The sequence below is a fragment of the Myodes glareolus genome, chromosome 6 (genome assembly GCF_982192425.1).
Source record: "Myodes glareolus chromosome 6, mMyoGla1.1, whole genome shotgun sequence".
NCBI lineage: Eukaryota > Metazoa > Chordata > Mammalia > Rodentia > Cricetidae > Myodes > Myodes glareolus.
Window position 1 is genome coordinate 101520463 of NC_142031.1, and position 27869 is coordinate 101548331.

General features: G+C 38.1%; 1 protein-coding gene and 1 pseudogene across 2 annotated transcripts in view; one reads left to right on the forward strand and one right to left on the reverse strand.

Moving 5' to 3' along the window:
• Window positions 1-27869, forward strand: part of Asxl2 (ASXL transcriptional regulator 2) — a 79130-nt gene that overhangs the window by 37837 nt on the left and 13424 nt on the right. The window contains exons 1-5 of one of the 2 annotated variants that reach the window (XM_085691201.2): window positions 5805-5937; window positions 10798-10913; window positions 15887-16016; window positions 17193-17336; window positions 24192-24355. In XM_085691201.2, coding sequence (XP_085547327.1) covers window positions 5925-5937; window positions 10798-10913; window positions 15887-16016; window positions 17193-17336; window positions 24192-24355 — 567 coding nt within the window. In that variant the 5' untranslated portion in view covers window positions 5805-5924. Of the gene's footprint in view, window positions 1-5804; window positions 5938-10797; window positions 10914-15886; window positions 16017-17192; window positions 17337-24191; window positions 24356-27869 lie in introns of those variants that run through there. The other variant, XM_048436626.3, reaches the window with a different exon arrangement.
• Window positions 18239-20198, reverse strand: LOC125402086 (WW domain-containing adapter protein with coiled-coil-like; annotated as a pseudogene).

Below are 27869 nucleotides of genomic sequence, written 5' to 3' on the forward strand. Positions count from 1 at the left end.
TCTTACTCTTGGCTGGCTGGGTGGCTGGGCCCTGACATCTTCCTCTCTGTTTTCTCTTTGCTCCTCTTTTTACTCTATGCCTGGCAGCTCCGTCTATCTTGTTCCTGCCTTGCTGTTGGCCATTCAGCTCTTTATTAGACCATCAGGTGTTTTAGACAGACAAAGAATCACAACTTCACAGAGTTAAACAAATGCAGCATAAACAAAAGTAACACCTTAAAATAATATTTCCCAACACCACTAAGTAGGCTCATATTCTGTCTACAGTGTCTTCTGGCTAACTTCTCATCTTTTCTGTCTTCATAATTTTGCCTTTCTGAGATTGTCATAAAGTATTCAAATGGGCATTGTTTTTATTTACTTATTTTTAATTTTTTTGATTTTCGAGAAAGGTTTTCTCTGTAACAGCCTTGGCTGTCCTGGAATTAGCTCTGTAGGACTGATGGACCCAAAGTCACAGATCCACTTGTCTCTGCCTCTTGAGTGCTGAGATTAAAGGTGTGCACCACCACTGCCTGGCATCAAATGGGCATTGTTTTAAAAAATTGCATAAAAATTTCTTTTGGGGCCGGGCATGGTGGCACACAACATTAAACCTTGCCTTTGGAAGACAGAGACAGGTGGTTCTCTGAGTTGAGGCCCGCTTGGTCTACAGAACAAATTCCAGGATGGCTAGATCGGTTAAACAGAGAAAACTTGCCTCGAAGAAAACAACAAAAAAATTTTTTTTGAATGTGTGCATTTACATGCCTGCATTCACACCTGCACTGGTATCATGACATTTCTATACAGATCAGAGGACATCTTACAGGAATTGATTCTCTTCTACCCATGTGGTCTTAGGGATCAAACTCAAGCTGTCAAGGTTGGTGGATGGGTGTTTTCCAACCAAAGCACCTCACTGACTCCAGTCATCTTCCATTTAGTAATGTGTGTAGAGATTTCTCTGTGCATTTTTATGGCGTATGGTACATTTTCTTGTAAAATGAAATAGCATTTGCATATAACTATCACCAATTAAAAGATGCATTTGTTACTTCATGTTTTAGCAATTATGAGGCAATTATGAGTGAAAATATGAACTTTGTATTTTTCTGTGGGTATATGTTGTCTGTGTAAATTTACAGAGTGTGACTGCTTGATTATGGCGAGAGTATGTTAAATTTAGTAACAAGTTGCCACTCTGCTGCAGTGAATAGCACTGCTGTTGCTTTATACCCTTATCATCAGTTTGTGTTATTTATCAGTCATCTAAGTCATTTAAGTGTTGGCCATTCTAATAGGTGCATATCAGTATGTCACTGTTGTAATTTGTATCTTCCTGATTGCATGCTTTCTATATTTCTCTTTCTGCATGCTTATTTTCTATTTGAATATGTCATTTGGTGAGAAGTGTGCCCTGGTTCTTGGCCCATTTTTGTTGTTTGTTTTTTTTAAATTGGCCTCCTGAAGGTTTTTTTGTTCATTTTGAATAGTAGTCTCTCTCTTTTTTAAAAAAAAAATTGTTTTTTTATTTTATGGGTATGTAAGTTTTTTCTGAGCGTATGTCTCTGTGTCTTGTATACTTGGTGCCCACATATGCCAGAAGAGGGCATTGGATACCCCTGGGACTGGGATTATGGATGATTATGAGCCACTGTTATGGGTGCTGGGAATTGAATCTGGGTCCTCTACAAGAGCAGCCAATGCTCTTACTGCTCAGTCAGCTCTCTAGCCCTGGATTTTTTGGAGACAGGGTTTCTCTGTAGCTTTGGAGCCTGTCCTGGAACTAGCTCTTGACCAGGCTGGCCTTGAACTCACAGAGGTCCACCTGCCTCTGCCTCCCAAGTGCTGGGATTAAAGGCATGCGCTACCATCGCCCGGCTAGCCCTGGATTATAATATTTTATTTGATAAGTTTTTTTATATATATTTTCTCAAAAACTGTAGTTCCCCCTTCTTGGCAGTCTTGCCCACTCCAAATGTATGTGTGGGGGCGGTTGTGAATATAAGTATATGTTCATGTATGCTACATACAAAGTGGAGGCCAGAGGATAGCTTTTGAGGCAAAATGTCTTTTATTTCTGCCACTACCCTGAAACTTCTGGGCAGTTCCTCTGTCATTACCTCTATTTTCTTAGTAACACTGGGATTGTAGATAAGTGCGTCCAGATCTGGCTTTTTTATGAATTTCAGAGATCGGAACTCACATTGTCTAGGTTTTTTCAAGCTCTTGTACCAATTGAGCTAACTCTCCAGACCTGACTCTGGCAGTTTCTTTTTACAGAGCAGAAGTTTTTAATTTGAATGTATGCCAGTTTTATTAATCCTTTGTTTTGTGAACTTGAGCCTTTGTTATTGTATCGAAAAGTGATGATCAAATCCAGTTTGATCAAATCACCTATATTTTCTTCTATAACTTCTAGAAGTTTTTTATATATATATGTATATATATATTTAAATATTTATTTACATTTTATGTACGTTGATGTTTTGCCATGAGTGTTGGGTCTCCTGGAACTAGAATTACAGACAGTTGTGAGCTGCCATGTGGGTGCTGGGAATTGAATCCGGGTCCTCTGGAAGAGCAGTCAGTGCTCTTAACCACTGAGCCATCTCCCCAGCCCCAGAAGTTTTATATTTTAACTCTGCGATTAGTTTTAATTTTTAAATGTTTAGAGTGAGTGTGCATGTTGTATGTGTGGAGAGATACTGCCTTTCTGGAGTCTATGCCTTCTACTTTTATGTGGGATTTGAGGATTGGACTCAGATTGTCATGCTTATGTAACAATTGCCTTTACTTGCTGAGCCATCTCACCGACCTCATATTAAGGTAATTGTTATGCCAAATCTGCTTCTTGTAATGTGCCTATCCAGTAGCAGGGTATGGTGTTGCACGTCTTTAGTCCCAGCATTCAGGAGACAGTACAGACAGTTATGAATTCAAGGCCAGTCAGAGCTACATAATGAGAACTTACCTCAGAAGGAAAATAAAAGTACAAGTTGGACAGCATTCTAAATTTTACTGTGGTTTAGTCTTGGCTGTGACCATTATAGATGATGCTTACAGTCACTTTCTTACTACTCTTCTCTGTTCTGCCTTCTAACCTTGGAGCACTTACTGCTCTCAGCTCTTTCCTTACTGGGAAAAGAATGTTCATGACTACTAGCAAACACCAGATGTAGCCCGCCTGTCTTTGTTCTCATACCATTTGTTATCTTTCATACTAACCTAAGACACGTAAGAAATAATGACTCCATTGCAGCCCTTTATCATCTATTCCTGTTAATTTGTAGCTTTGTTAGATTCTGTTCGAAGAGGAAAGATTTTTCTCTCCCATATTTAGTAAGCGGTATGTGGCAGTAGAAATTCTGAACTAACTTCTGAGTGCCTTATGGAGATATTGATTTTCCTTGGGTAGACATTCAGTTCCATTTGAATATCTTATAAATTTAAGTGATAGGTAAATTGCCTTAGACTTTAAAATTATATGTCCTGGAATCATAGACTTGTTCATTTTAACTGCCTTGAGAGATCAGAAAAATTGTTCTCTCTCTTTTTTTTCTTCTCTTCTCACCCCCAATGTAATAATTGTGCTACTCTTTGGGAACATGAAAATAATTTCAACTCATTTATATTCTCTGGTATAGCTACTACATATACAGTTCAAGGGAAATAATCAGATAATCTTAGCTTTAAGTTACAAATTCTTTGGATAGGCACCCAAACTTAAGTTGTCAGACACAAATGAAATGAGATGAAAACAAGACAAAATTAGACCTTCTGTTGCAAATCCTTGATGAATAATATCAGAATAATTCCCGATAGTGATAAACAGCAACTGTGGCCCAGAGTCTTTTATTCTTCAGATTCCTCCCTCTTCCCCCCACAGTATAAGGTTTCACTGAGTAGCCCTGGAATTTGCTCTGTAGACCAGACTGACCTCAAACTCCCAGAGATCCATCCGTCCCTGCCTCCTAAGTCCTGAGACTAAAGGTTGAGCCACCATCACCCAGCTATTCTGCAGATTTTTTTAAGCACCTAATTTGAGAAGGATAAAGGTACTTTCCTCCACTTCTCTTCAGTTCGAACTTTTCTGTGTAAGTTTGAAAATTGTAGAACAAAACTAAGACAGCAGACAAAGGAAATAACTAGCAAGGTTCATATTTCCTAGGTAGCATCATAAACAAGGAGCACAACATTAAAGGTGGCCAGTCTAAACTGTGAACAAAATTCATTGTCTTGGAATGTGTTGGAGCATTCTTATTTGGGTTTGGAATGCTCACAGTTCTCATATAGCCCAGGCTAGTCTAGAACTGACTATTTAGTCAGAACTTGCTGTGAACTTCTAGCTTTCTTGCCTATACCTCCCACATGCTGGGGTAACAAGCATTCTACCACATCTGGCTTTATTTTTTTGCTTTTTTTTTTTTTTTTTTTTTGAGACAAGGTCTCACTGTGTAGCTCTGGCTGCTCTGGAACTTGCTAAATAGAGATCCACGTATCTGGCTCGTTCCTACCTTTTAAGAGTCACACATTCAGAGGCTGTGGTGATGGCTCAGCAGGTAAGAACACTTCCTTGTTGCGCTTGCAGAGAATCTGGGTTCTTTTACAGCATTCACAAGGCAGCTTAAAACCACCTACAAATTTAGTTAGGGGTACCGTGCCCTTTTTTTGCCCCTAGTTACCAGGCACCACACAGTGTACATGTGTACATGCATGTATTCTCTGAAGTTATTACCTAGTTGTAGATAATCTGTGAAACAGAAAAATGGTTTGGAAAGTGAGATCGGAGGTGTGCATGCAACTCAAATTTCCTTGAACAGCTCTGAGATTTTCAAGAAATGGAGAAGTGAACTACCAGTAATACTTGACAGTGGTTTTCCTTATTATCTAAATTTATTATTTTTGGATCATTCATAGGATAATATTCTTAAAATGTTAGGTATTCATTATGTAGCTATAAACTTTTCTACTCTTGTAGAAATAAATGTGGTAGCCTGTAGCCCATTAGGAATAACTACATCATTCAACAAGGTAGTTCTTGTCTCAAAGAGGAAAAATAATAAAAATAAAGGAACTGGAGAATTGTCTCAGCGGGAACACTTGTGGCTAAACTTCATGACCTGAGTTTGAACCTTTTAACCTACATGGTAGAAAAAGCACACTCACTCCTTAAGAGTCTCAAGGCAAGGCAGAGCAAGGCAGCTCTAAGCTGAGTGAGTTGGCACACATCCAAGCTCCTAGTATTTGGCAGGCAGAAGCAGAAGGATTGCAGCAAGTTCAAGGTCAGTCTGGTCTACAATGCGAGTCCTACAGCCCTACGCCAGCCAGCACCATGCAGTGAGGCACATTCTGAAAAGATTTAAAAAAAATTTTTTTTTTATTTTGCTTTCTTGAGACAGGGTTTCTCTGGAGCCTGTCCTGGAACTAGCTCTGTAGAACAGGCTGACCACGAACTCTCAGAGATTCACCTGCCTCTGCCTCCCAAGTGCTGGGATTAAAGGCTTGCACCACCACTACCTGGTTCTGAAAAGTTTTTAACAAACAAAAATATTCAAAAGACAGTTCTACTTATCAATAAAGCAAACTAATTGTGGCTGTCCATTTTTCTTATTTAGGGCTTTAGCTCTCAGTTTGACATCACTATTTCAAATGCATTATAAGACAGGAAGAACATTGAGATAGTATCAAAACCCACTTCCTTTTTATGTGCAAAAATATAGAGGTCTGACAGCAAAACTGATGCTTTTAGTTGAAAATTGATAGAAACTCTTGATATAAGTATACCTTTCAGCCAAGTAGAAACAGATTAGAACTTAGAAGCTCAGTCCAATATTGAATCTATTTTATTGATTTATTTGTAAAGTAGAAGAAATTACTAGTTTGTAGCTTTGCTTCTTAGCTTTCAGACAGGAAACGTGTTCAGAGAAGAGCTTAATGGAATGTCAAGTCAAGGTAAGGTGAAATAATGTCAGAAAATCTATTAGTAAGATCAACTATATCTCTTATTGTTTTGTGGTCATAGCTGAGGGAAATCTGTCTTTTCATCAATGTATTGTAAATACTCTAATTGGAAATAACTTCATGGATAGTTGGTTCTTGATCGTGCCTTCTTCCTCCCTTGGAGACAGGGTCTCTTTGCATAGCTCTGGTTGTGCTGGACCTTAGATAGACCAGGCTGTCCTTGAACTGACTGATGCTCCTGCCACTGCCTCTCAAGGGCTGGGATTTAAGATGCTGCATGGATATAGTTCTTACCTTGTTATAAGGCAAAGTTGTGAGATTTGGTTTGCTCTTGCTATTTTTAAGGAAAAAAAAAATGAGTTAGTGAAAAACTCCTTTTCATTGTAAGGGACCCCTGTTTTCTTTTAGTCAGGAATTTGGTAAGTGGAGCTAGAAAATACTGTAAATCCACCAGCCCTCTATCATCTTTGTATGTGCTACGTTACTGAGTGGGAAAGATTGGGTTTTGTTTCAAATGCATCTTGGAAACAAAACTTTGACAAAAGTTTTAGGTTGAAAGATTTCTGGGAGATTTTCTTGTCAGTGGCTGAGGTGAAGGTTTGGGCACAGCCTGTTTTAAAGACAACTGTACTATTAGTACTGAAGCTTTAAGGATAACCAGAAACAAAGGAAAGCTTCTGTCTCCCAAGTGATAGAATTAAAGTTGTGTGCTATCATGTCAGACTTGGTTTTTATTTATACATTTCAAATATATGTTTCAAATATCTCTTAAGTTTATACTAATGCTTTAAAAACTTATACCTGTGGTGGTGGAACCAGGACAGGTTCCAAAGCTACAGAGAATCCTTGTCTCGAAAAACAAACAAAAGTTAGTTTGTTGTGTGGGATATGACAGCACGCACTTCGCTATCAGTGCTTAGGAGGCAGAGACAGGTGTATCTCTCTGAGTTCAAGGACAGCTAGGGCTATAAATTGAGACTCTGTTTTGAAAAATAAAAAAATATTTTGTTAAGACTGACTTGCACAATTTAGATAATCTAATCACAAAATTAACCCTTTCACCAATAAAGCAAAGTTTACAGGCTCTAAGAATTAGGACACGAGCACATGTTTTTAGTGGTCACCATTGTCAGCCTAATCCAGATACTTATTCATTATTCTGAAAATAAGATTTAATTTTTGACCTTGGTCCATATTTGGTTTGTATCTTTTCTCAAGCTAGATCAGTTTTATTTTGATATGTAAATATAGGTAATGACAAAATATACAGCAGCCAGTATGTATCTTTGTGTATATTATCTACACAGAAAAAATGTAACGATACAAACATATTTATTTAGATTTAGTTATCGTTTGTAAGAGAATTTTAGGAGTTTTTACTAGAAAATAGAACTTATACTTGGTTAGAAGATAGAAGAGTTGATCAAAATCTTGTTAAACATAGAGACTTGCTTGCTCAGTTATTAAGAGAGGTTTCTCAAATCTTGTTTACTCTTTGAGACGTTAGCATTTGAAAAGAAGAATGTTCTAAGTTTCATAGATGCTGAGACTAGAATTTACCATAATTTTAGCCCCTATTGATGGGGTCTATAATTTTCACGATGTATTTGAGGTGGCTTAGTGATAGGTTTGTGCTTTATTTTTTTTTTTCTCCTAGAAAAGGCATTTGCCTTAAGGAAGAACCTTCCAGGTAACATGATAGCTTTATTACCTTTTTAAAACAATGAAGTATGAATCTTAGATTCTTTAGTAGGGCTGTTCTGGATGTTTGCTGTGTTATAACCCGGCAGTTTTTAGAAGAAGTGAGAAAATGTATATTATGAAATTCTTGCAAGACTTTAGAAAAAAAGAGTTGACTATGATAGTTCAACCTTGTATTTTCATATGTTCTCTATAATATCAATGACCAAATAAAAAAGACATAACAACACATGCTCACAGTTATGTAGAGAAAATGGAACCGTCTTGCATTCTTACTGGATTTGTAATCATTTTGTAAAACAGATTGGCAGTCCCTAAAAACAATCACAGAATTACCATAAAACCCTGTAGTTCTTTCCTGGATTGAATCCAAAAAATTGGAGAGCCACAGATAAGATGGCTTACAAACCCAAATTCAGGTTTCCTAAGTCCAAGGGTTTTTGTTTGATAAACTTTGTCATATCGTGCATTTTGATCATTTTCTTTAAAACCCCCTAACTCATCCCATATTGTCTTACCCTCCCTACTCACCCAGCTTCATGTTCGCCCCCGCACCCAGAAAACAACAGAAAATAAAAAAACAAAAGTCAGAGCAAACATACAAACCCAATAAGAAAAAGAATAAGGAAAAAAAAACCCACAAAAAACAAATAAATAAGCAAAACGTGGAGTTATGCAAAAGGAGGGAGAGCAGGAAAGAATGTTTAAGAAGCTGAACCAAGCAGGTTGGTACACACCTATAATACCAGGAAATTTTCTAGGAGTTAAATTACAAAGTGAGATATAGACTATAGTGTAAGTCTATTTCTCAAAAAATAAAGAAAGGCAGGGACGACCCCACCTGCCATTATATACACAAACAGACAGAATGTTATTCACAATATTGTTATTAATTGACTAAAAGTGGGAAATTCACTATTTGGTGAATATAAACAAAATGTGACATATGCATGTAATGGTTAATTATTCAATCATGAAATGAAACATCCTGTCAGAATATAAATGAACCTTCAAAAGATCACAGTATTTGAAAAAAAATTCACGCACAAAAGCGTATTATTCCATCATATCAAACAGAATTTAGATAGATCCATAGAGACAAATAGAAGGCAGGTAGTTGGCTAGGATTAGGTGCAAAGTGGACGTGTAGAACAGTGGACAGCTAATAAAAGTGTTCTTTGTAGAATGATGAAAATTGATGGTGGTAATGGTTTCATAGCTTTGCAAATATGAATTGTACACTTTCAACAGGCTAATGAACACATTTTTTAAAAAATATTTATTTATTTATTTATTTATTTATTTATTTATTAATTATATAATATTCTGTCTATGTGTCTGCCTGCAGGCCAGAAGAGGGCATCAGATCTCATTTCAGATGGTTGTGAGCCACCATGTGGTTGCTGGGAATTGAACTCAGAACCTTTGGAAGAGCAGGCAATGCTCTTAACTGCTGAGCCATCTCTCCAGTCCCAGAACATAATTTCTTTTACCACTTATTTTATAATTTGTCAATATCTAATACCACATTGAGGATACATTTTCTTTCTGTTACTCAATTGTTTTAAGCTCATTTTTAAAAAATGTAATCTATGCATGTGTGTATGTACTTAAACATTTGTTTATGCATACCACGAAGGCCAGAAAGCGATACTGGATGGCAGTTATGAGCCACCTGATGTGTGTGTTGGGAAATAAATCTGAGTTATCTTAGAAGAGCGATGTTTACTTCTGAGGCATCTCTTACTATTTAGCTTAAGGTGGTATTTTTTTTTTTTTTTTTGGAGGTGGTAGATTATAAGTGCTTGGGTTTTTTTCCTGTTTTATTTTAGCGTCAAACTGATTGTATATCAATTTCCTTCCATATACATAAACATGACATTTATGAAGATGAGGATACAAAACCAAAGTTAAATTGTATTAGTATGAGGACATTTGAGAGTAATGTGGTATGTTGTACTCTGGTCATTGTATGTTTTAGTATGTATATTTCTTATTTTTGTATCATATAGATATCTAGCAGCACATACTTCATGGTTTTAACCATATAATAACTATTTTGCTATAAATGCTTTCATGTCAAGTATTTTAAAAGAAGACATTAGGCAACGTGTATTCTTCAAGAGTCATCTCTAGGTTGTTCCTGGCTCAAATAGCATTTCCTTGCTCTCACATGAGTTTGTCTGAACCAATAATTTTTTATCTTTCTCCTTAACTAACAAGATGTATTCATTGGACTTGTAGAGACATGAGTTTGGTACCCAGCATCCACATTGGGCAACTCACAGTGCTGCCATCACTAGAGGATCTGATACTCTCTTTTGACCTCCATGAGCACTGTCTTCAGATGTATACAGACACACACTTTCTTTTTAAATAAATGGGGCTGGAGAGATGGTTCACTCTAGAGTACTGGCTGCTCTTCCGCAGGGTCCAGGTTTGATATCTAGCACCCCCATGGCACCTCCCATCTCTCTGTAACCTCATTCCAGGGAATTCCAACCCTCTTCTGGACTCTGGGTACCAGGCATTGCATGCATATAAAAATTAAAATGTACTCATTTTGTATACTTAGTGTATACAAAACAGATAATGACGACATAGAAAGTAAGTGGTTATTTCCAGTAGAGAAATCTTGAAAATCCCTTTGTACAGATAAGCCTAAAACTTGTGACATGAGGTAAGAATTGACAGGGTTAAGCAGTGGAAGAATTTTGAAGTGGAAATGGCAGTATTATCTTCAATATAAACTTTTTCACAACTTTCCACTACATTGTGTTTTCATTATTTACCTTCAAGTTTACTTTAGGACTGTAGGTACTACAGAGATCCTTAGGACCTTATTCTAGTTCTAAATTGATAACATGATTTATACATGACTTCCTGCTTCTTTAATCACTTCTAATATATTACAATGAGAAGTAATATATACTAATACTCACCCCTTCCCCATCCTATCATCCTACACTAGAACTTTCTGAGGAAATAAACTGAAAAGGGAGACTGTTTGCAGGAGAACTCCAAAGAGAAGAACCTTCCCTAAAGTGTTTGGTCACAGTTCTTAACAGGTAGCAGCATATGATCTGGGGAAGGAGTGGTGCTTGATATAAACTCTGATAACACGATTTTTCCTTGTCAATTTTCCTCTAGTATCATCTAGACTGTCACAGCCATCCTCTCCCCAGTCGGGCTGCCCATCACCCACCATTCCAGCAAGTAAAGTCATTTCTCCATCACAGAAGCACAGCAAGAAGGCATTAAAGCAGGTAATCGTTAAGTCTATCTTTATCAGGAAAATAATCTCTCCAGTTAAGAATAGTTCTGAAAGCCAGGCGGTGGTAGTATATGCATTCAAGAGGCAGAGGTTAGCCCAGGCTACAGAGTGACAGCTTCACAGAGAGAAGTCTTGATAAAATGAGTCACATGGTGGTGGTTCATTCCTTTAGTTCTGTTGTAAAATGAACAATGATGTATCAAGATCCTGTTTCAATAGAACACTGCATCAACTCTTCTGTTAATTTCTTCTGTTAATGAGCATTTAGATTCATTTCTTCACACAGTGAATGTCAGCAATCTGCTGATTTGCTGCTAGTAATTTTTATGCTCTATGTTTATCACCCATTGTGTGTAGGTTTTTGGTTAATCCTTTTAAAGATGTTTTTGAAGACTCAGATTTTTTTCCTAGTTAAAGTGCATGTCCTGAATCATGAATAGGTGTTTAAATTTTCAGGGCTTTTTTTATGTGTAGTCTGGTAATTATTATAGGGGACTGGGGATGAAGCGCGTAGCATTACACAGTAAGCAATTGCTTCTCACACTGAGCCACATTCCCAATCCTCAGGTTGGTTTTCTTTGGATCTTATAATGATTAGGTAGTTTTTTTGTTTGTTTGTTTTGTTTTTTTACTTTTAATCTAATGTATAGAATCATATTGTTAGCTTTCCTAATATTATACTAATTGGAAGTATAGAATAGAATCTATATGTTCATTCTTTACATAGATTATATAGTTTGTTTTTTTGTGTGTGTGTGGTTGTTTTTTTTTTTTTTTTGTAAAATTTTAGTTTTAAAATCAGGCATGATGTAACACACCTTTAGTCCCAGCACTCCTGAGGCAGAAGCAGGCAGATGTCTGAGTTCCAGGACAGCCAGGGCACACACAGCAAAACTCTATTTTGATAAAAACCAAGAAACTAACAGATTTTGTAGCACACATCTGTAATCCTATCACATTGGAGGCCGAGGTAGGGAGAGAAGCATTTGAAATCAATGTGGGCTATACAGTAGCAACAGGTACTTGGCCATCCATCTATCTATCCGTTTATCTATCTATCTATCTAATCTATCTATTTTTGGGTCTTCTAGTGCAGTTTTGAAATGAGGAAATTTCACCCATCATTAACATAAACTGTGTAGTTGTTTATTTTATTCTAGGTTTGGGGAGAAAGTTGTAGACATCATCTTTCCTCCCTAGGTTGGAAAAATAATATTAAAGAATTATATTCCTTGCATTATACTGTGCTTTGTTGTCTAATATAATAGACTATTGATTTTTCTACTTTGAATCAATTTTGGAGATTTTTGTTAGAAAATGGACCATTTCTGGGCTAGTGAGGTTGCTCAGTGGGTAAAGGCACCTACTCCTAAACCTGAAAATCTGAGTTCACATTCTTGGAACCCACATGGTAGAAAAGAAAACCACCTCCGTGCAGTGATTCCTGACCTCCATTTCTATGCTCTCCCACCCCCAACTCTATAATTAATTAATGTCTGTTTGTTATAAAAAGAAGTAAAATTTTCGTTTCCTTTTTCATTTATTTCTTCCCATTATTAGTTGCCAGTTAAGTTTTCTTTTGGAATTTTCAAAGAGGTGGCTTTAGATTGCTTTTGTTTTGAGATAACACCTTGCTGTATTGCTTGGAGTGGCTCAGTATGTTTTCTAGGCTGTTGTGTCTCCCTTTATCACCTTTGTTCTCTCTCTCTCTCTCTTTTTTTCTTGAAATGCTTTGTCTGGCAGCATAGTCACATAATCTTAGTACTCAGGAAGCTCAGGCAGGAAGATCCTAATTTCAAGGCACCTTGGGTTATAGAGCAAGATACTGCCTAGCAGCTCCTCCAAGAAGCAGCGAGTGATCAGTGAATACAAACTGACAAGCAACTAGGAAAACTTTGAGTAACACCATTTTTATTTTCACGATTTGAGTAAGAAATTTTACTTTAATCAGAAAATGACAAGTATGGTGAAAATTGTTGCTTATATATTGATATAGTATAGTAAAAAACATTTAATCATTAAGTATGTGGTTGAATGTAGGACCTCATGCATGGTAGGCAAGTACTCTGCCACTGAGCTATATCCCCAGCCACTATTTTACAGTATCTATTAAATTTTAAATGTACGTGATCTGAGAACATTCAGTTAAACATTTTAGGACTCATGTTAAAGAAAGATACACAGAAACATATTTGTATAAAAGTTTGCAATAGTAAAAATTAGGCCTAACTTAAATATTATGTTATTTGTAGGTATTGCACATATTTGTTCGTATCTGTCTAAGATAAATCAGTTAGGGGTTGTATAAACATTCTTGTTTATAAGGTGGACAGTTAAAGAGGATTGGAAGCTTATGCTGTAAAAGGTTGTTCTATGCAGTTAGGACATGAAGAAATCACCAAAAGGATGCTGTTCTAGCAGAAGACACAATTTCAGTTCCCAGTGCCCACAATGGGCTGACAATTGCTTATCCTTTTTTAGCTCAGAGATTCATAGTCCTCTGCTGATCCTAACAGGTGGTGTAGTCAGGGCACAAACACATATCTTACCTAGAACTAATGTAATAATAAAGAGTTTGGAGATAATGACTCATTGATTAAGAGTGCTTTCTCCTCTAATAGAAGACCTGGGTTTGGTTTTCAGCACCTGCATCAGGTTACTTAAAGTTTAGCTCCAATTCCAGTGGTCTGATTCATTTTCACCTCTGCAGAGATATGCACAAACTTATCATGTACTTAGATACATGCATAAAATTAAGTAATTGAATCTTAAAATGTTTTAGGGTCTGGAGAGGTGGCTCAAGGGTTAAGAGCTGTGGCAGATCTTCCAAAGGACCTGGTTTGTTTGCTAATCCCATAACTCTCTATAACTCCAGTCCCAGGGAATCCAGTGACCTCTGCTGGCCCCGTTGAGCACTGCATGCACACAGTATGCAGACATGGAGGCAAAACACACATATACATAAAAATAAATAAAATCTTTTAAAAGAAGGACTCCTGATAGAGGCTGCACTGCACAGTTGGCACAGTGGGTCAGGTGCTCCATGTACAGGTAACCATGTAAAAGTCATACGGGGCATTTTTTAAAATCTATAATCACCTGACTAGGGATGCAGAATTGGTAATTCTGTGACTTGTAGGCCATTTAGTCTAAATAGATCAGTGCAGTGATCTCTGGGGATAGTAAGAGAACCTGCCTTGAAAATGGAAGGAATCTGTTAGAAAAGATATTGATGTTGACTTTTGTTCTCCATGAATACACATATATAAATACAAAAGACCATTGCTGAGTGATTAACCTGGTGAACCATCCTCCCAGAGTATATGGACACCTGGTCAGTAAACAGGTTGTTTTTTTACAAATGATTAGAACTCAGAATTTTAAATTTTTTGAGACTGTTACTGTATCGTGCTGACTGCTCTGAAACTCACACAGATTCTCCTGCCTCTGCCTCTTGAGAACTATGATGTCAGGTGTGTGCCATAATTCCTGACTCAGAATCCATAAACATTTTAAATTATGTGAATTTTAAAATATTTAAAAGTTCTTTTATTAAAAGGTGTTTGCAGGACCAGGCCCAATGGCCACACATACAGTTGTGAGCTGCCATAGTGACGTTGGGAATTGAACGTGCATTCTCTGCAAGAGCAAGAAGTGTCCGAACTGGCTGAGCCATCTCCCCAGCCCTTTTTATGTGCGCGTGTGTGTGTATGTGTAGTGACCATGTGTATGTATATATGTCTCCATATTTGTGGTCACACGAATGTGGATGCATATTCATGTCTCCACACTTTCTGTACGTAAGCATGTATGCATGTACATGTCTACATGGGTGTGGGTGCATGTTTATGTCTCTACACTATATCCATGAGCTTGACCTGTATACTTGTCTCCATGTCTATGGGCACACGAATGTGGGTGCATGTTCATGTCTCCACAGTTTATATCCAAATTTGTAAGATTTGGAAGAGGGAATTTTTTATTAGTGAATTCTTTTCATTTTGTGTGAGTGTCTGTGCCTTAGCACATGGAGGCCGGAGAACAACTTTTGAGAGTCGCCTTTCATCTATTCTGGGTCCTAGGGTTCCAACTTTGATATCCGGGTTTGGAGATTGCTGCTCCTACCCACTGAGCCATCTCACAGGCCTTCTTCCTTTTTTTTTAACGGTCATTCTAAATAATATCATGCTACCTCTATTAAAAAAATAAAAATGACCTACAATGTCCAGAAGCAACTAATTACTATTTTCAGAACCTACATTACTGTGTCATTTTCACTGTTTATTTCATTGCTGTAAGTAAGACATTATCATTTAGGCAAGTCTCTTTGCTCTTACATAGGGTAATTTAAATACTTATTAAAATATAAGGTCTATGAATCATAAGTAATACAAATAATTGCCTTTTTCATAGAATTAGTGCAAATTAAGCTTACTGGTACATGACTTAGAATTCTGTTTTGAGAAATTATGAAAGTATGTAATTCTCCAATAAGAAGATTGTAAATTCCTTGTCTTACTGCTGATTTTTAAGTTCTGAAAAAAAAATTAATGATTTTTCTTCTTTTTATTTCTTTTTTTCTCTCTCTCTCTTTTTTTCTTTTTTTCTTTCTTTTTTTTTTTTTTGGTTTTCGATACAGGGTTTCTCTGTAGCTTTGGAACCTGTCCTGGAACTAGCTCTTGTAGACCAGGCTAGCCCCGAACTCACAGAGATCGTCTGCCTCTGCCTCCCAAGTGCTGGGTTTAAAGGCATGTGCCACCACCACCTGACAACATATAATGGAATAATCTTGGCCTCCCTCCAAAGTACCCAAATCCTGTAGGTCACTTAGTCCTTGTGTCAAGTGTTAAATTTAGGGTTTTGTTCATATTGAATAGATGTCAGAGTAAGTTCTCACCATAACTGATGTCACACACTTACTGTAAACCAGTTTGCTTATTTCTTACTGCTAGTTTTTCTTTATAGGCCCTGAAGCAGCAACAGCAGAAGAAGCAGCAGCAACAGCAGCAATGCAGATCAAGCATGTCCATCTCCAATCAACACCTCTCTCTCAAGACTGTCAAAGCAGCCAGTGACTCTCTACCTGCCAAACCCGGTAGGCAGTTTGACTAATCTTCCCTCCCCAATGGAATTTTCTTTCTCCTAGTTTTATTGAAATTTTGATATTGTAAGTTATTTTACTGTACTGTTTATTTATAAATTGCTCTTTTCCTAGCATTATCTTTCTGCTGCCACAAAACTGATGTAGATCCTAGGATAAGGTGTTATGCAAACCTTTAATCCCAGCAATGGGAGGCAGAGGCAAGGACAGCCAAGGCTATACAGAGAAACTTGGTCCTTATGCAAATGTATGCAACAAGTTGTTTTTTGACTTAGCCTTCCATGCAGTCTCAAAGTGAACTTGTTACCAGTGCTCTCATTTAAAATGTGAAGATGGGGCTGGAGGTTAAGAGCACTGCCTGTTCTTCCAAAGGTTCTGAGTTCAATTCCCAGCAACCACATGGTGGCTCACAACCATTTGGTCTGCAGGCATACACACAGGGAGAATATTGTATACACACCAAACAAACAAATAAATAAATAAATGTGAAGATGGGGTTGGAGAAGTGGCTCAGTCAGTAAGAATGTATACTGTTCTGATTTCATCTTCTGGTGTCTGAGGACACTGAGCATTCTTGTGGGGCAATAACATACATGCAAGCGAAACACTCATGCACATAAAATCAAAAGAAATTTTAAACATGAAAAATTAAGTATGTAGGCCTTCTAAAAATATCTACTCTTTAATTTCTGTTGGATATATTTACATAAACTTTGTATTTGTTGTTGCTTTTGTTTTTGACTTTGTTTTGCATTGTATAATTCACCTGAATACCATAAGCTGATTCTAGGGACTGCTGTAAACTTCAGTGGTCTGAGTCTTAGAGATATTTTCATTTTTGTTAGAAAAGCATTTGTGACTAGAGATAAATAATGTGAGAGAAGATGTAATGGATTTTATTTATAAAGCATTCAAGAGGGCTACATTTCTTTATTTATTACTATGGAATAATGGTTTGAATGTTTTTATTTTATCTTATTAATTATTAGGTTTATTGTTACCTGGGGAGCAACTGCATGTGAAAGTCTGGGGCTGACTTGAGGGAGTCACGTTTCTTGTTCATGTGATAAGTCAGGCCGTCAGAGTTGGTATAGCTGTCTTGCTAGCCCCTTGGTGGACTTTTGTTTATGAATCCCAGTGTTACCCATCTTCAATATTTTTTTCTCCTAGCTTTATGGGAAGGAAAGCAATCTGATGGACAGTCAAGCAGTCCCCAGAACTCAAACTCCAGCTTTTCTTCCTCAGTGAAAGTGGACAGTTCTCTTCTAGGCTTGGGGAAGAAGTCTTTCCAGAGGTCTGACAGACTCCACACAAGTAAGTTAGTTTACAAAGACTGTTTTCAGTGCAGCGATGTGTTAACAGTATGCTTAAAATTCATCAGCTACTTGCTTGAGTTAATGTAAATTTTTAATTTTATTTTAAAAAGTCAGGCATAATTTCTTTCTTTTCTGTTTTTTTCCCTGTGTTATTTTCTTGTTGTTTTGAGACAGGGTTTTTCTGTGTAATAGTCCTAGCTGTCCTGGAAGTAGCTCTTGTAGACCAGGCTGGCCTCAAACTCACAGAGATCTGCCTGTGAACAAGTTAATAGAATAGAAATAAATGCTCAGAATAGTGCCTGGCACCTAGTAACCCTTCATAAGTTTGCAACTGCTGTTATTGTGGTAATTGTTACAATTAGCATTATTTGAAATAGAACTTCTCTTCTAGGCTTAACAGTATTGAAGCCCTGCTTGTTCAGTGAATTCTGAATTTATTGAGTCAAGGTTATTAATCTAAAATAATGAATCCTGTGGTCGAAAGGATTGAACTGATGGCTTAGGAGTTGAGAGCCCATACTGCTTTTTCAGAGTTCGGCTCCCAACTCATCTCACTACTTTCAAAGTACTCCAGCTCTCAGGGACCTAATTCCCTCCTCTGGCTTCCACTGTACTCATATGCACACACAAATACATGCATACACATAATTTAAATTTTTAAATTAAAAATAATGCTTGTTTGGTTTTTGTTTGTTTGTTTGGTTTGGGATTGTAGACATGAACCACTGTGTACTGGTCTTTCAGGCATTTAAAGCTATTTTGTATTAAATGTTTTTTTGTTTAAATTGATCTATTGGTCTGAATTATATACTAGGCCTGCGTTGTATGTATATAGCAAGATCCTAGCCACAAAAGTAAAGTAAGATCTTCCTGATGAATTCCTCATTATTATTTACTTTATCAATCATTGAAGTGTGCTGCTAGTGTAGGTGTTAATGAACGTGCAGGCCGAGTGGTACAACTATTGCATTTGATACATTACTACTGGAAGTATGATTTGGACCAGGTGATGGGCTTCTCTGGCTGCTTAAGTGCTGAAGACTTCAAAGAGAGACAGTCTCACGACACTGCTGCTTGTTAGCAGTTACAGGCTGCTCTGTGGCCGATTGTGACACTGGTCCTTGCTTAACTACTGGAGTACTAATCTTTGACTGTGATGAAACAGGTGGAGGACTAATCAAAGGTTTGGTAGGGACTGTGTTAGTCTGAGGTGTGCTTATTCTTGGAGACACATAGGATCTTGGAGATGAAGCATCGGATGTTAGAGACATTGAAGACTGATTAGGTAGCTGGGCTGCTTGAGAAATCAGAGAGGTGATGTTGAAGGCAGATGGTCCAGCAGTAAGAAACTTCTGGATGACAGACTGCAGGGAAGCTTGTGTCACAGCTGCTTCATTTAGTTTGGATATATCCACATTAGAATTAGTAAGCTATAGGTAGCGTGGCTTGTAAAGCAAGAAGCAACTGTCTAAGAAGATTTGGGTCCTGGTGATTGTGGATCAGGAGAAACAGGTACTTTTGAAGCAGATTTTGGAGGTGCAGATGTGGGGTTCAGGCCAGAGGCTGAAGATGTGGAAGGAGTTGTGCAAGAATGTGATACTTATTTGTCTCCTGGAACAAATTCTTTTCTCTCTGTTACTGCACCAGCGCAGGCTGAAACCAAGAATCTCGGCGGAGGGTGTCCAGGTTAAATGAATTCACAGAGCACGAGGTTGAGGTGGAACAGCTTTTTTATTGTTCTGCTGGGGCTAGCTTTTATACCATGGCACCAAAAAAGGAGGGGGCTGCGAAGGGACTGTCATCTGACCCTAGCAGGGATCAAGGAATGATCACCATGCATTCAAAATTCCTTTCCCAACTCCAGGAGCAGAGGGAATTTATTATGTTTTCTTTGCAGATAAGCACCTCAAATGGGGGCAGGGATATGTAACTTGGGGCTGCAGTTCCCACACTCTGTTTTCTGTGCAGGGACAGAAGCTGTGGGTGTAGGCAGTTTTGATAGAGTAGATGCTCCATTAGCATCAAATGATTTCTTTGGCTGGTGATCAGACTGAAGCGTAAATGGACTAGAAGAAACAGTGTTTCGGGTAGCGGTTGGATGAGCCATTGGTTTGATGGGGTGCTGCTATACTGGCGTAGAGCTACTGTGAGTCTCTGCTCTTGGCAGTCTGTAGTCTTTGTCATTGTGTCTGCTTGTTTGAGACAAAATATTGTGTGGGAGCAAACAACTGGCATTGCTGGAATGCTTGTCTTCCATCCCACTGGTGTACCCACTAGTGACTGTTGTTGCCTCACCTCTCTTCTGTAATCCCTATCTTTTAGGGAACAATTAACTGCCAATTTATTTGTTTCTTTTTGTCTCTGTTCTCTTTCAAGCCATTCTTTTGGTTTTTCTCACTGTGAAACTTCTGTGCGGCAATCGTAGTAATATTTTTTTACAGAAGAGCTAATATGCTCAGACCAGTCATCTGCAGAATCATAAGGTGCATCTGAAGTTTTTCTTGAATTATTGCTTGGATTAGAAGAATGTGAATTTGAACTATGAAGAGCACTGTGGTTATGTGAATTTTCTTGTGACTGGTCCCACCTTCCCTTTCTCTAACTCTTTGAGTATGCACGTTTTTGGCCTTGCTGTGACCTGTCTTGTCACTATATTTGTTTTCAGGACTATCAGATCTCTACAACATTTTATTTGGTAGGGAAGGATCTGCCATGTCTTGCATCTTTTCATGTCTGTGATCACCACTACTGGGGTGACTCTTTGACGAATACTTAAAGAACCTGAAAAGGCTGAGAGTCCCCCCTTTGGTTTGTGACAGCCATCACTGAGTCTCTGCTGTTTCCTCGAATACATTACCATCAATGCCCGGCTGTGTGTGTGTGTGTGTGTGTGTGTGTGTGTGTGTGTGTGTGTGTGTGTGTGTGTGTTGGGGAGGGGGAGAGCAGGCATGGAGCGGGCAGCCCCTTCACCAGGACTCAGTGCACCCTCAGTAGCTCGCCGCACCTCCCCATTACTGGCGCCAGCATTCCAGGCCATCTCCCTCCATCACCACTGCTTTGGGCGGCCGGGGCATCCTGGGGCAGCAGCACCAACAACACCAACTGCAGTGTGAGCTGGAGGGGAGGGTGGTGAGAGGCCATGCTCTGGTCCCCCGCAGAGAGTGAGCACCCCCAGCACCTTCTGCCCACCCCTCACTTTTCTTTTCTTTTCTTTTTTTTCTTTTTAAAAGCTGAGTAATATTCCATTGTATAAATGTCTCACATTTTCTTTATCCATTCTGTTGAGGGACATTTAGTGTTTTCCAGTTTGTTGCTACTTTGAATAGTTATCATGAGCATGGTTGAGCAAGTATCTCTGTGGTTGGATAGAGCATCCTTTGGGTACATGTCTAAAGAATGATATAGTTAGATCTGAGTTAGATTGATTTCCAACTTTCTAAGGAGCCACCACACTGATTTCCACAGTGGCTATATAAGTGCTCTCCCACCAACAATGGATGAGTGTGTCCCTTATTCCACATCCTCACCAGTGAGAGTTGTCACTTGTCTTATTGGTCTTAACCATTCTGACAGGTGTAACGTGGAATCTCAAAGTAGTTTTGGTTTTCATTTCCTTGATGGCTAAGGATATTGAACGTTTAAATGTTTCTCGGCCTCTTGTGTTTATTGAGAATTCTGTTTAGATTTTGTCTTGGGGTTTTTATTGCTATGAAGGGACACCACAACCACAGTAAAAGGAAATATTTAATTGGGAAGCTTGCTTACAATTTTAAAGGTTCAGTTCAGTATCATTAGGACAGGGAGCATGGCAGCATGCAGGTAGGTTGATGCTGGTAGCATCATGTAGGCTACAGGAAGTCGACTGAACTGAGGGACACTTAAACAAGAGACCTCAAAGCCCACCCCTTACGTGACATACTTCATCCAACAAGGCCTCACCTCCTAACAGTGCCATTCCCCTTGGGGGCCATTTTCTTTAAAAACCATCACAGATCTTGTGCCTTATTTTTTTTTTCTTTTATTAATTTGGGTTATTTTTTGGTTTGGTCTAGTTTGGATTTTCAAGACAGTTTCTTTGTGTATCTTTGGCTGCCCTTGAACTCACTCTGAAAGCCAGGCTGACCTGGAACTCACAGATACCCACCTGCCTTTGATTTCCAATTACTGAGATTAAAGGTATATTCCACCACTTCCAAAATAGGTTGCCTTTTTTTTTTTAAATCAAGTTTCTTGATTATATTTTGGGTATTAGCCCTTTATCGGATTTATAGATGGTAAAAATCCTTTTCTGTTTGTTAGGCCACAGCTTTGTCCAAATGCCATGTCAATTGTTGGGGTTACAAATGAACACTTTGTCTCTGATATCTGTTACTCGTCTTTGATATTGCTGCTTTTTTTTTTGAGAGACATTTATTAAAACTTATTTAAATTTTGCCCTTTCTCATTATCTTTTTTTTTTTAAGAATTTTTATTGTATGTGCATTGGTATAGGTCTGTGTGAGGGTGTTAGATCTTGGAGTTACAGACAGTTGGAAGCTGTCGTGTGGGTGCTGGGAATTGAACCCATGTCCCCTGGGAAAAACATCCTGTGCTCCTAACTACTAAGCCATCTCTTCAGCCTTTTTTCCCCCAGTCTCTTAAATCTCTCTCTGTCTCTGTATGTGTGAGATATAGCCTGGCCTTGAGTTTGCCAGTGGCAGATAGCCTTAAAGATCCTCTTGCTTTTATTGTCCAAGTGCTGGGGTCACAGTTGTTAGCTGCTATGCTAGTCCTGCTTCTTTGTAAAGTCTGTTTGTTCTTGATGCTTCCATTTGTTCTTTCTTTATGTATTTACATATAGCTACTCTGTATTATGTTTCACAGATGAGATATGTCTAAGTATAAATCTGTTGTTTCTGAATTCTAATGACGTTCATAGTGGCATTGTTTATAATTTATTGAATAATTTTTGTGATTGTGTTGGATTTTAATTTCTAGGACTCCTGAGGGCCTGATTTGAGGAAAATTCTTTCCTGAGAGTGACTTTCCTTGTACTTCAGCCAGGTGCTAGTGGGATTGAAGAAATATCTCTATACAAGTGTTTAAGTTTGTCAGGGGCCAGGTAAAATGACTCAGCGGCTAAGAACACTTGATGCCAAGACTGACAACCTAAATTTGACCCCTAGCATCCAAATGGTAGAAGAAGAGAATCAACTTGTGAAAGTTGTCCCTGACCTCCATATACGCTCTGTGGCTTATACCCTCCAACACACAAATGTACACACAATATTTTAAATTTAAGTATTACAAATGTTCTTTAAGATTATGGTGTAGGGGGCTGGAGAGATGGCTCAGAGGTTAAGAGCATTGCCTGCTCTTCCAAAGGTCCTGAGTTCAATTCCCAGCAACCACATGGTGGCTCACAACCATCTGTAATGGGATCTGGTGCCCTCTTCTGGCCTGCAGGCATACACACTGACAGAATATTGTATTCATAATAAATAAATTAAAAAAAAAAAGATTATGGTGTAAATTTTAGTTCCACCAGAAATAATTAAATTTTTTTCTGAATTTCTACATACGTCCCATTCCTATATTACTATGTTTGCCTTTTTTATATATTTAAACCAGTTTTATTTATATTAAGTTGCATTTTTATTTTTTATCCCAAATTTTATTGCAAGATTTAATTTATGAAATGAGAACTAATGATGGAAAGATGTAAGATATCAAGATAAAAATGAGATTCAATGAAAACAGTAAAATGTATAAAAATGTACAAAACGAAAACACCACATTTAATTAGTACTACTAATCTTTGTGTTTGTGTACTCAAATCTCTTTGTGTGTGTATATTTCAGGTTGTTGCTTTTTTTGGGGGGGATTCTCAATGTGTAGCTCAGGGTTGCCTTGAACTTCAGGTGTTTCTACCTCTGCCTTTTAAATGTTGGGATTACAAGCATGTACCCTCACATCTGCTTGGATTTTCTATTTAAAAGTCTTTCAGTGGCCTATGTGTGTATGTGTGTTAAGATTGTGTACACATGTGTGGATATGTATGAATCATAGTGCCTATATGGATGTCAGGTTCTTACCCTCTGCATTGTTTAAGGCAGGGCTCACATCCCCTTATTTATTCATTCGAGGCTTATATAAATACAATATATTTTGATTCTTTCTATCCTGTTGCCTCCCCCCCAACTTTCCCTTGGTCACCCTTTAACGCTTTTCCCTCCCAATTTTATGGCTTTCTTTTTTTTTTTTTTTTTTCTTTCTTTCAAACACACCAAGTCTAATTAGTGGTGAGGCAGGGTCTCTGCTTTTTGCCACTGCAAACACAGGTTGGCTGGCCCGTGAGCTTCCTGTCTTTACTGCCTCTCTTTCTATAGGAGCCATGGGATGATACCACACCCAGCTTTTAAATAGGTTCTGGATACTGCAATTGAGATTCTTATGTTTACATGTCAAGTCTTTTACCTACTACCCATAGTGCCATCTCCTCAGCCAGATTTTCTGTTTCAAAAAAAGCAAATATTCTTCATATTTGTCATTTCTCATTAAGAGAGTGTGATGGTGCTCTTGGTAGTGGTGGTGCATGCCTTTAATCTCAGCATTTGGGAGGCAGAGGTAGGCGGATCTCTGTGAGTTCAAGACCAGCCTGATCTACAAGAGCTAATTCCAGGACAGGCTCCAAATCTACAGAGAAACCCTGTCGTGGGGGAGATGACATTTCTGAGATCTTTAACTCTCACTTCTTCAAAGTGTACTGTTTAATTTTGATTCTTTTTTACTTTAGATAATGACAAGCTATAGTTAGGATCAAAACTGTGAAAGGAGAGCCCTGTGATGAATTACTGTTTTCTACTTCTCGTAGGACAAATGAAAAGGACTAAATGTGCTGACATTGACGTTGAGACCCCCGACTCCATTCTGGTTAATACTAATCTTCGAGCACTAATTAACAAGCACACCTTTTCACTTCTTCCTGGAGATTGCCAACAGCGCCTACTTTTACTGCTTCCAGAGGTGGATCGACAGGTGCGTTACATCAAGCACAGGAGGTTTTCTGATTAAATGAGACTTCTGGTATTCATCACCTTTAGAACTCCACAAGATTTCAAGAGAGAACCTCATGTATCCTAGGCAGGACTTAAACTTACTGTGTAGCTGAGGATATCTTAACACTACTTACACTCTTTACTCGTTTACTTCCTGAGTGTAGGGTTATAGATGTGTGTTACCATGTCTATTACATGTGTTGCTAGAGATAAAATCCAGGGCTTTGTGTGTTCTAGGCAAGCATGTCTACTTCTCAAGATTTTTTTTTTTTTTTTTTGATTTCAAGACAGGGTTTTGAGTCCTGGGATTAACCACTGCCCGGCTAGTTCTCAAGATTTTTAAAAGTATATTTTTATGTGCTGTGAACAAACATACCAGATAAGGTACCACCAATTAACAAAAGAAAAACCAAAACAAACTCAGTATGAAAGGCAGGCATTTTCCCTAACATTTAATAGCAGACTGTCTTCCCTCATTTATAGAAAGACACTTACAAGGTGAGCTGCACAAATCAAAATGAAGACTTTCTTGGGCGTTTTTGTTTTTTGTTTGTTTGTTTGTTTTTCTTCCTTGATTTTGAGATAGGGTTTCTCTTTGTAGCCCAGGCTGTCCTGTAACTTGCTCTGTAGATCAGTCTAGCCTAAAACTCAGATCTGCTTGCCTCTGCCTCCTGAGTTTTGAGATTAAAGGTGTGCACTAGTCTGTTTTCTCTGAGACTTGCTTTCTTAGTTCTATAATTAGCATGTGTGATGAGTCCTTTTGGATAATTCAGATAATCAGGTATCTTTCCGGCAATAGGGATTAAAGGAGAGCTGCTCCTAATGACTGTATTCTCTGCTGTATCTCTTTCAAGAAAAAAAAAGTTACTTTGGAGTATATTCATCTAGTTAATTCTTGGTAGAAGACTGAAGCTTCAGCATGTTTTTAAAGACCTGGTGTTTTCATGGCTCTTTTCTTGTGGGTGTTCTCGTGTCCTGTTTTGTGTTGTTCCCACCCCTCCAAGAAGAAGTGTTGGCAGGATAATAGGCTAGCAATAGGAAACATGACTACTAGCTATTTGTGGAGGTCTGATGTTGTTTTCTCAGAAGCACTGCTCACACTTTCTGCAAGAAGGTTGCCACAGGTGGTTTGTTGTTGTGTTGGTATTAAAGTTTTTTTTTAATTTTATGTTTGTGATGTATATGCAGTGTATGTGTGCCTGATGGCTGAGGTGGCCAGAAGAGGACCCTGAATTATGATGGTGCAAAGCTGCCATGTGGGAGCTGGGAACCAAACCTGTGTCCTCTGAAAGAGCAAAAAGTGCTCTTAACCACTAGCCATCTTTTTCTATCTCCTGCCATGTGTATTTTTCTAGTTCAAATTCACCCAGATTGGCATTCCTACAATGTTAGTTTGTTTGTATTTTTTGAGAGGAAGCTAGTTGGTCTGTCTTTGAGCTATGGATTCAATAAACAACATGAATGATACTGAGTAGATTAAGTGAATTTTACCATATAGTTTCAATGTGAATAATGTTTATGTTGAAAGTATTGTAAATAAAGGTTTTGTTTGTTCTAGTTTTTCAAGACAGGATTTCTCTGTGTAGCTTTGGAGACTTTCCTGTGACTAGTTCTATAGACCAGGTTGGCCTTGAATTGGAGAAACCTGCTTGTCTCTTCCTCCCTTCTACTGGGATTAAAGGTGTATACCACCACCAAATCAATCATGTAAACAAGAGTATTTTTTTTTAAAGATGTATTTTATTTACAGTATCCTGACTGTAGGCGAAAAGGGGGCACCAGATCTTATTATAGGAGGTTGTGAGCCACATGTAGTTGCTGGGAATTGAACTCAGGACCTCTGGAAGAGGAGCCAGTGCTCTTAACCGCTGAGCCATCTCTTCAGCCCCACAAGATTTAAGGATTTGAGTAGCACTTTTTCCTGTATATTTTATATGAGTCAAATGTTTTTTTTTTTTTAAAAAGAAACAAGTTAGAAAATAATTCAGAGTTTAGATGTATAGATTTAGAAAATTTCTTTTCATTAAAAATTTTCTCATGGCCTGTGGTTTAATGAGTAAAAGAATTGACAGTCAAACCTAACAACCTGAGTTCAACCCTAGGACTCACCACAGTGCAAGGAGAGAGCTAACTCCTGCAAGTTGAGTTGTCTGCTGACCTCCACACAGATGTCATGACACATTCTGGGTGAGCACATACACAAACAAATATGAAGAAGTGTTAATCCAGGAGTACTAGGAGCAGCAGGCAGTTGCTCAGTCCAAAAGGGGTGAAATCCTATCTCCACCCCACCTTATTACTTCCTGTCTCCACCTCCTTAGTGCTGTGATCAAAGGTATGAGCCATCACTGACCAGCTTCTATGGTTAACTGGTAGCTAGCTCTGCCCTTTGATCTCCAGGTAAGCTTTATTTGTCAGAACACAAACAAAATATCACATAATGCAGACGTAAGAAATTTTGTCTCCCAGTACTTTGTAGTCTATCCTTGAGATACATCTGTAGCCTACCAAAAAAAGAATTTAAGCCTTGTTACAAAGCATCAGAAATGAATTCAGTAGATATGTGGAGGGAAATGCATCAGTAACCGTTTCTCACAGTTTGATAAAACTGCAGCCAAATAGAAAACAAAACTAAGAAGGCTATGAGAACCATCACAGACCTACATGTTTAATAACCATGCAGCAACAGCAGAATACACAGGAGTCAGGAAAAGTCAACCATTTCAACCCTACCCCATTGACAAAAATTAAATTACATGTTGATGCTTGTTTGCAAGGAAAAGCATATTGTATGTTCATATATTTTTTGTAGCTTCAACCTTTTCAGAAAGTAGTATAAATATCTTCTTACAATCTAGTTGTATTTTGATTTAGGAGCCCAACCCTTGGAAATAGCTGGGTGTGTTGATGCGCACCTTTATTCCCAACGCTCAGGAGGCAGAGTCAGTCATATCTTTTTGAATTTCAGGACACCTTGACTGTTAGACAGAGATACCCTGTCGGGGGGCGGGGGAGTGGGAGAAAATCACTAGTACAGCTAGACAAGATGGCATACTCCTTTAATCCCAGCCTTTGGGAGGCAGACTTCTCTGAGTTCAAGGCCAGCCTGGGTTACATAACAATACCCTGTTTCAAACAAAGAAATAAAACAATAAACGTATTAATATATTCATCTGCCAGGATGTTTGTTGCAGCTTTATTGATTATGGGAAAGCATTGGTAACAAAGTGCATGGTTACCATTAATTTAAATCCATTCATACAATGAAATAATATGCAGCAGTTTCAGAGAAGCTAAATATATACCAGTTGACTTAAACAGACATTGTACTCTGTGAGAAAGCTAAAGTTAGGGCGTGTTTTATATCATTTGAACCCAGATCTGTTAAGATAATAAATTCTATTCAGAAGAAAACATATATTTATTTAAGTATCATTCAATGAAGAATATTTTTCCATCGTTATGGAATGGAGCTGAAAACAGAGAAAGGAGAA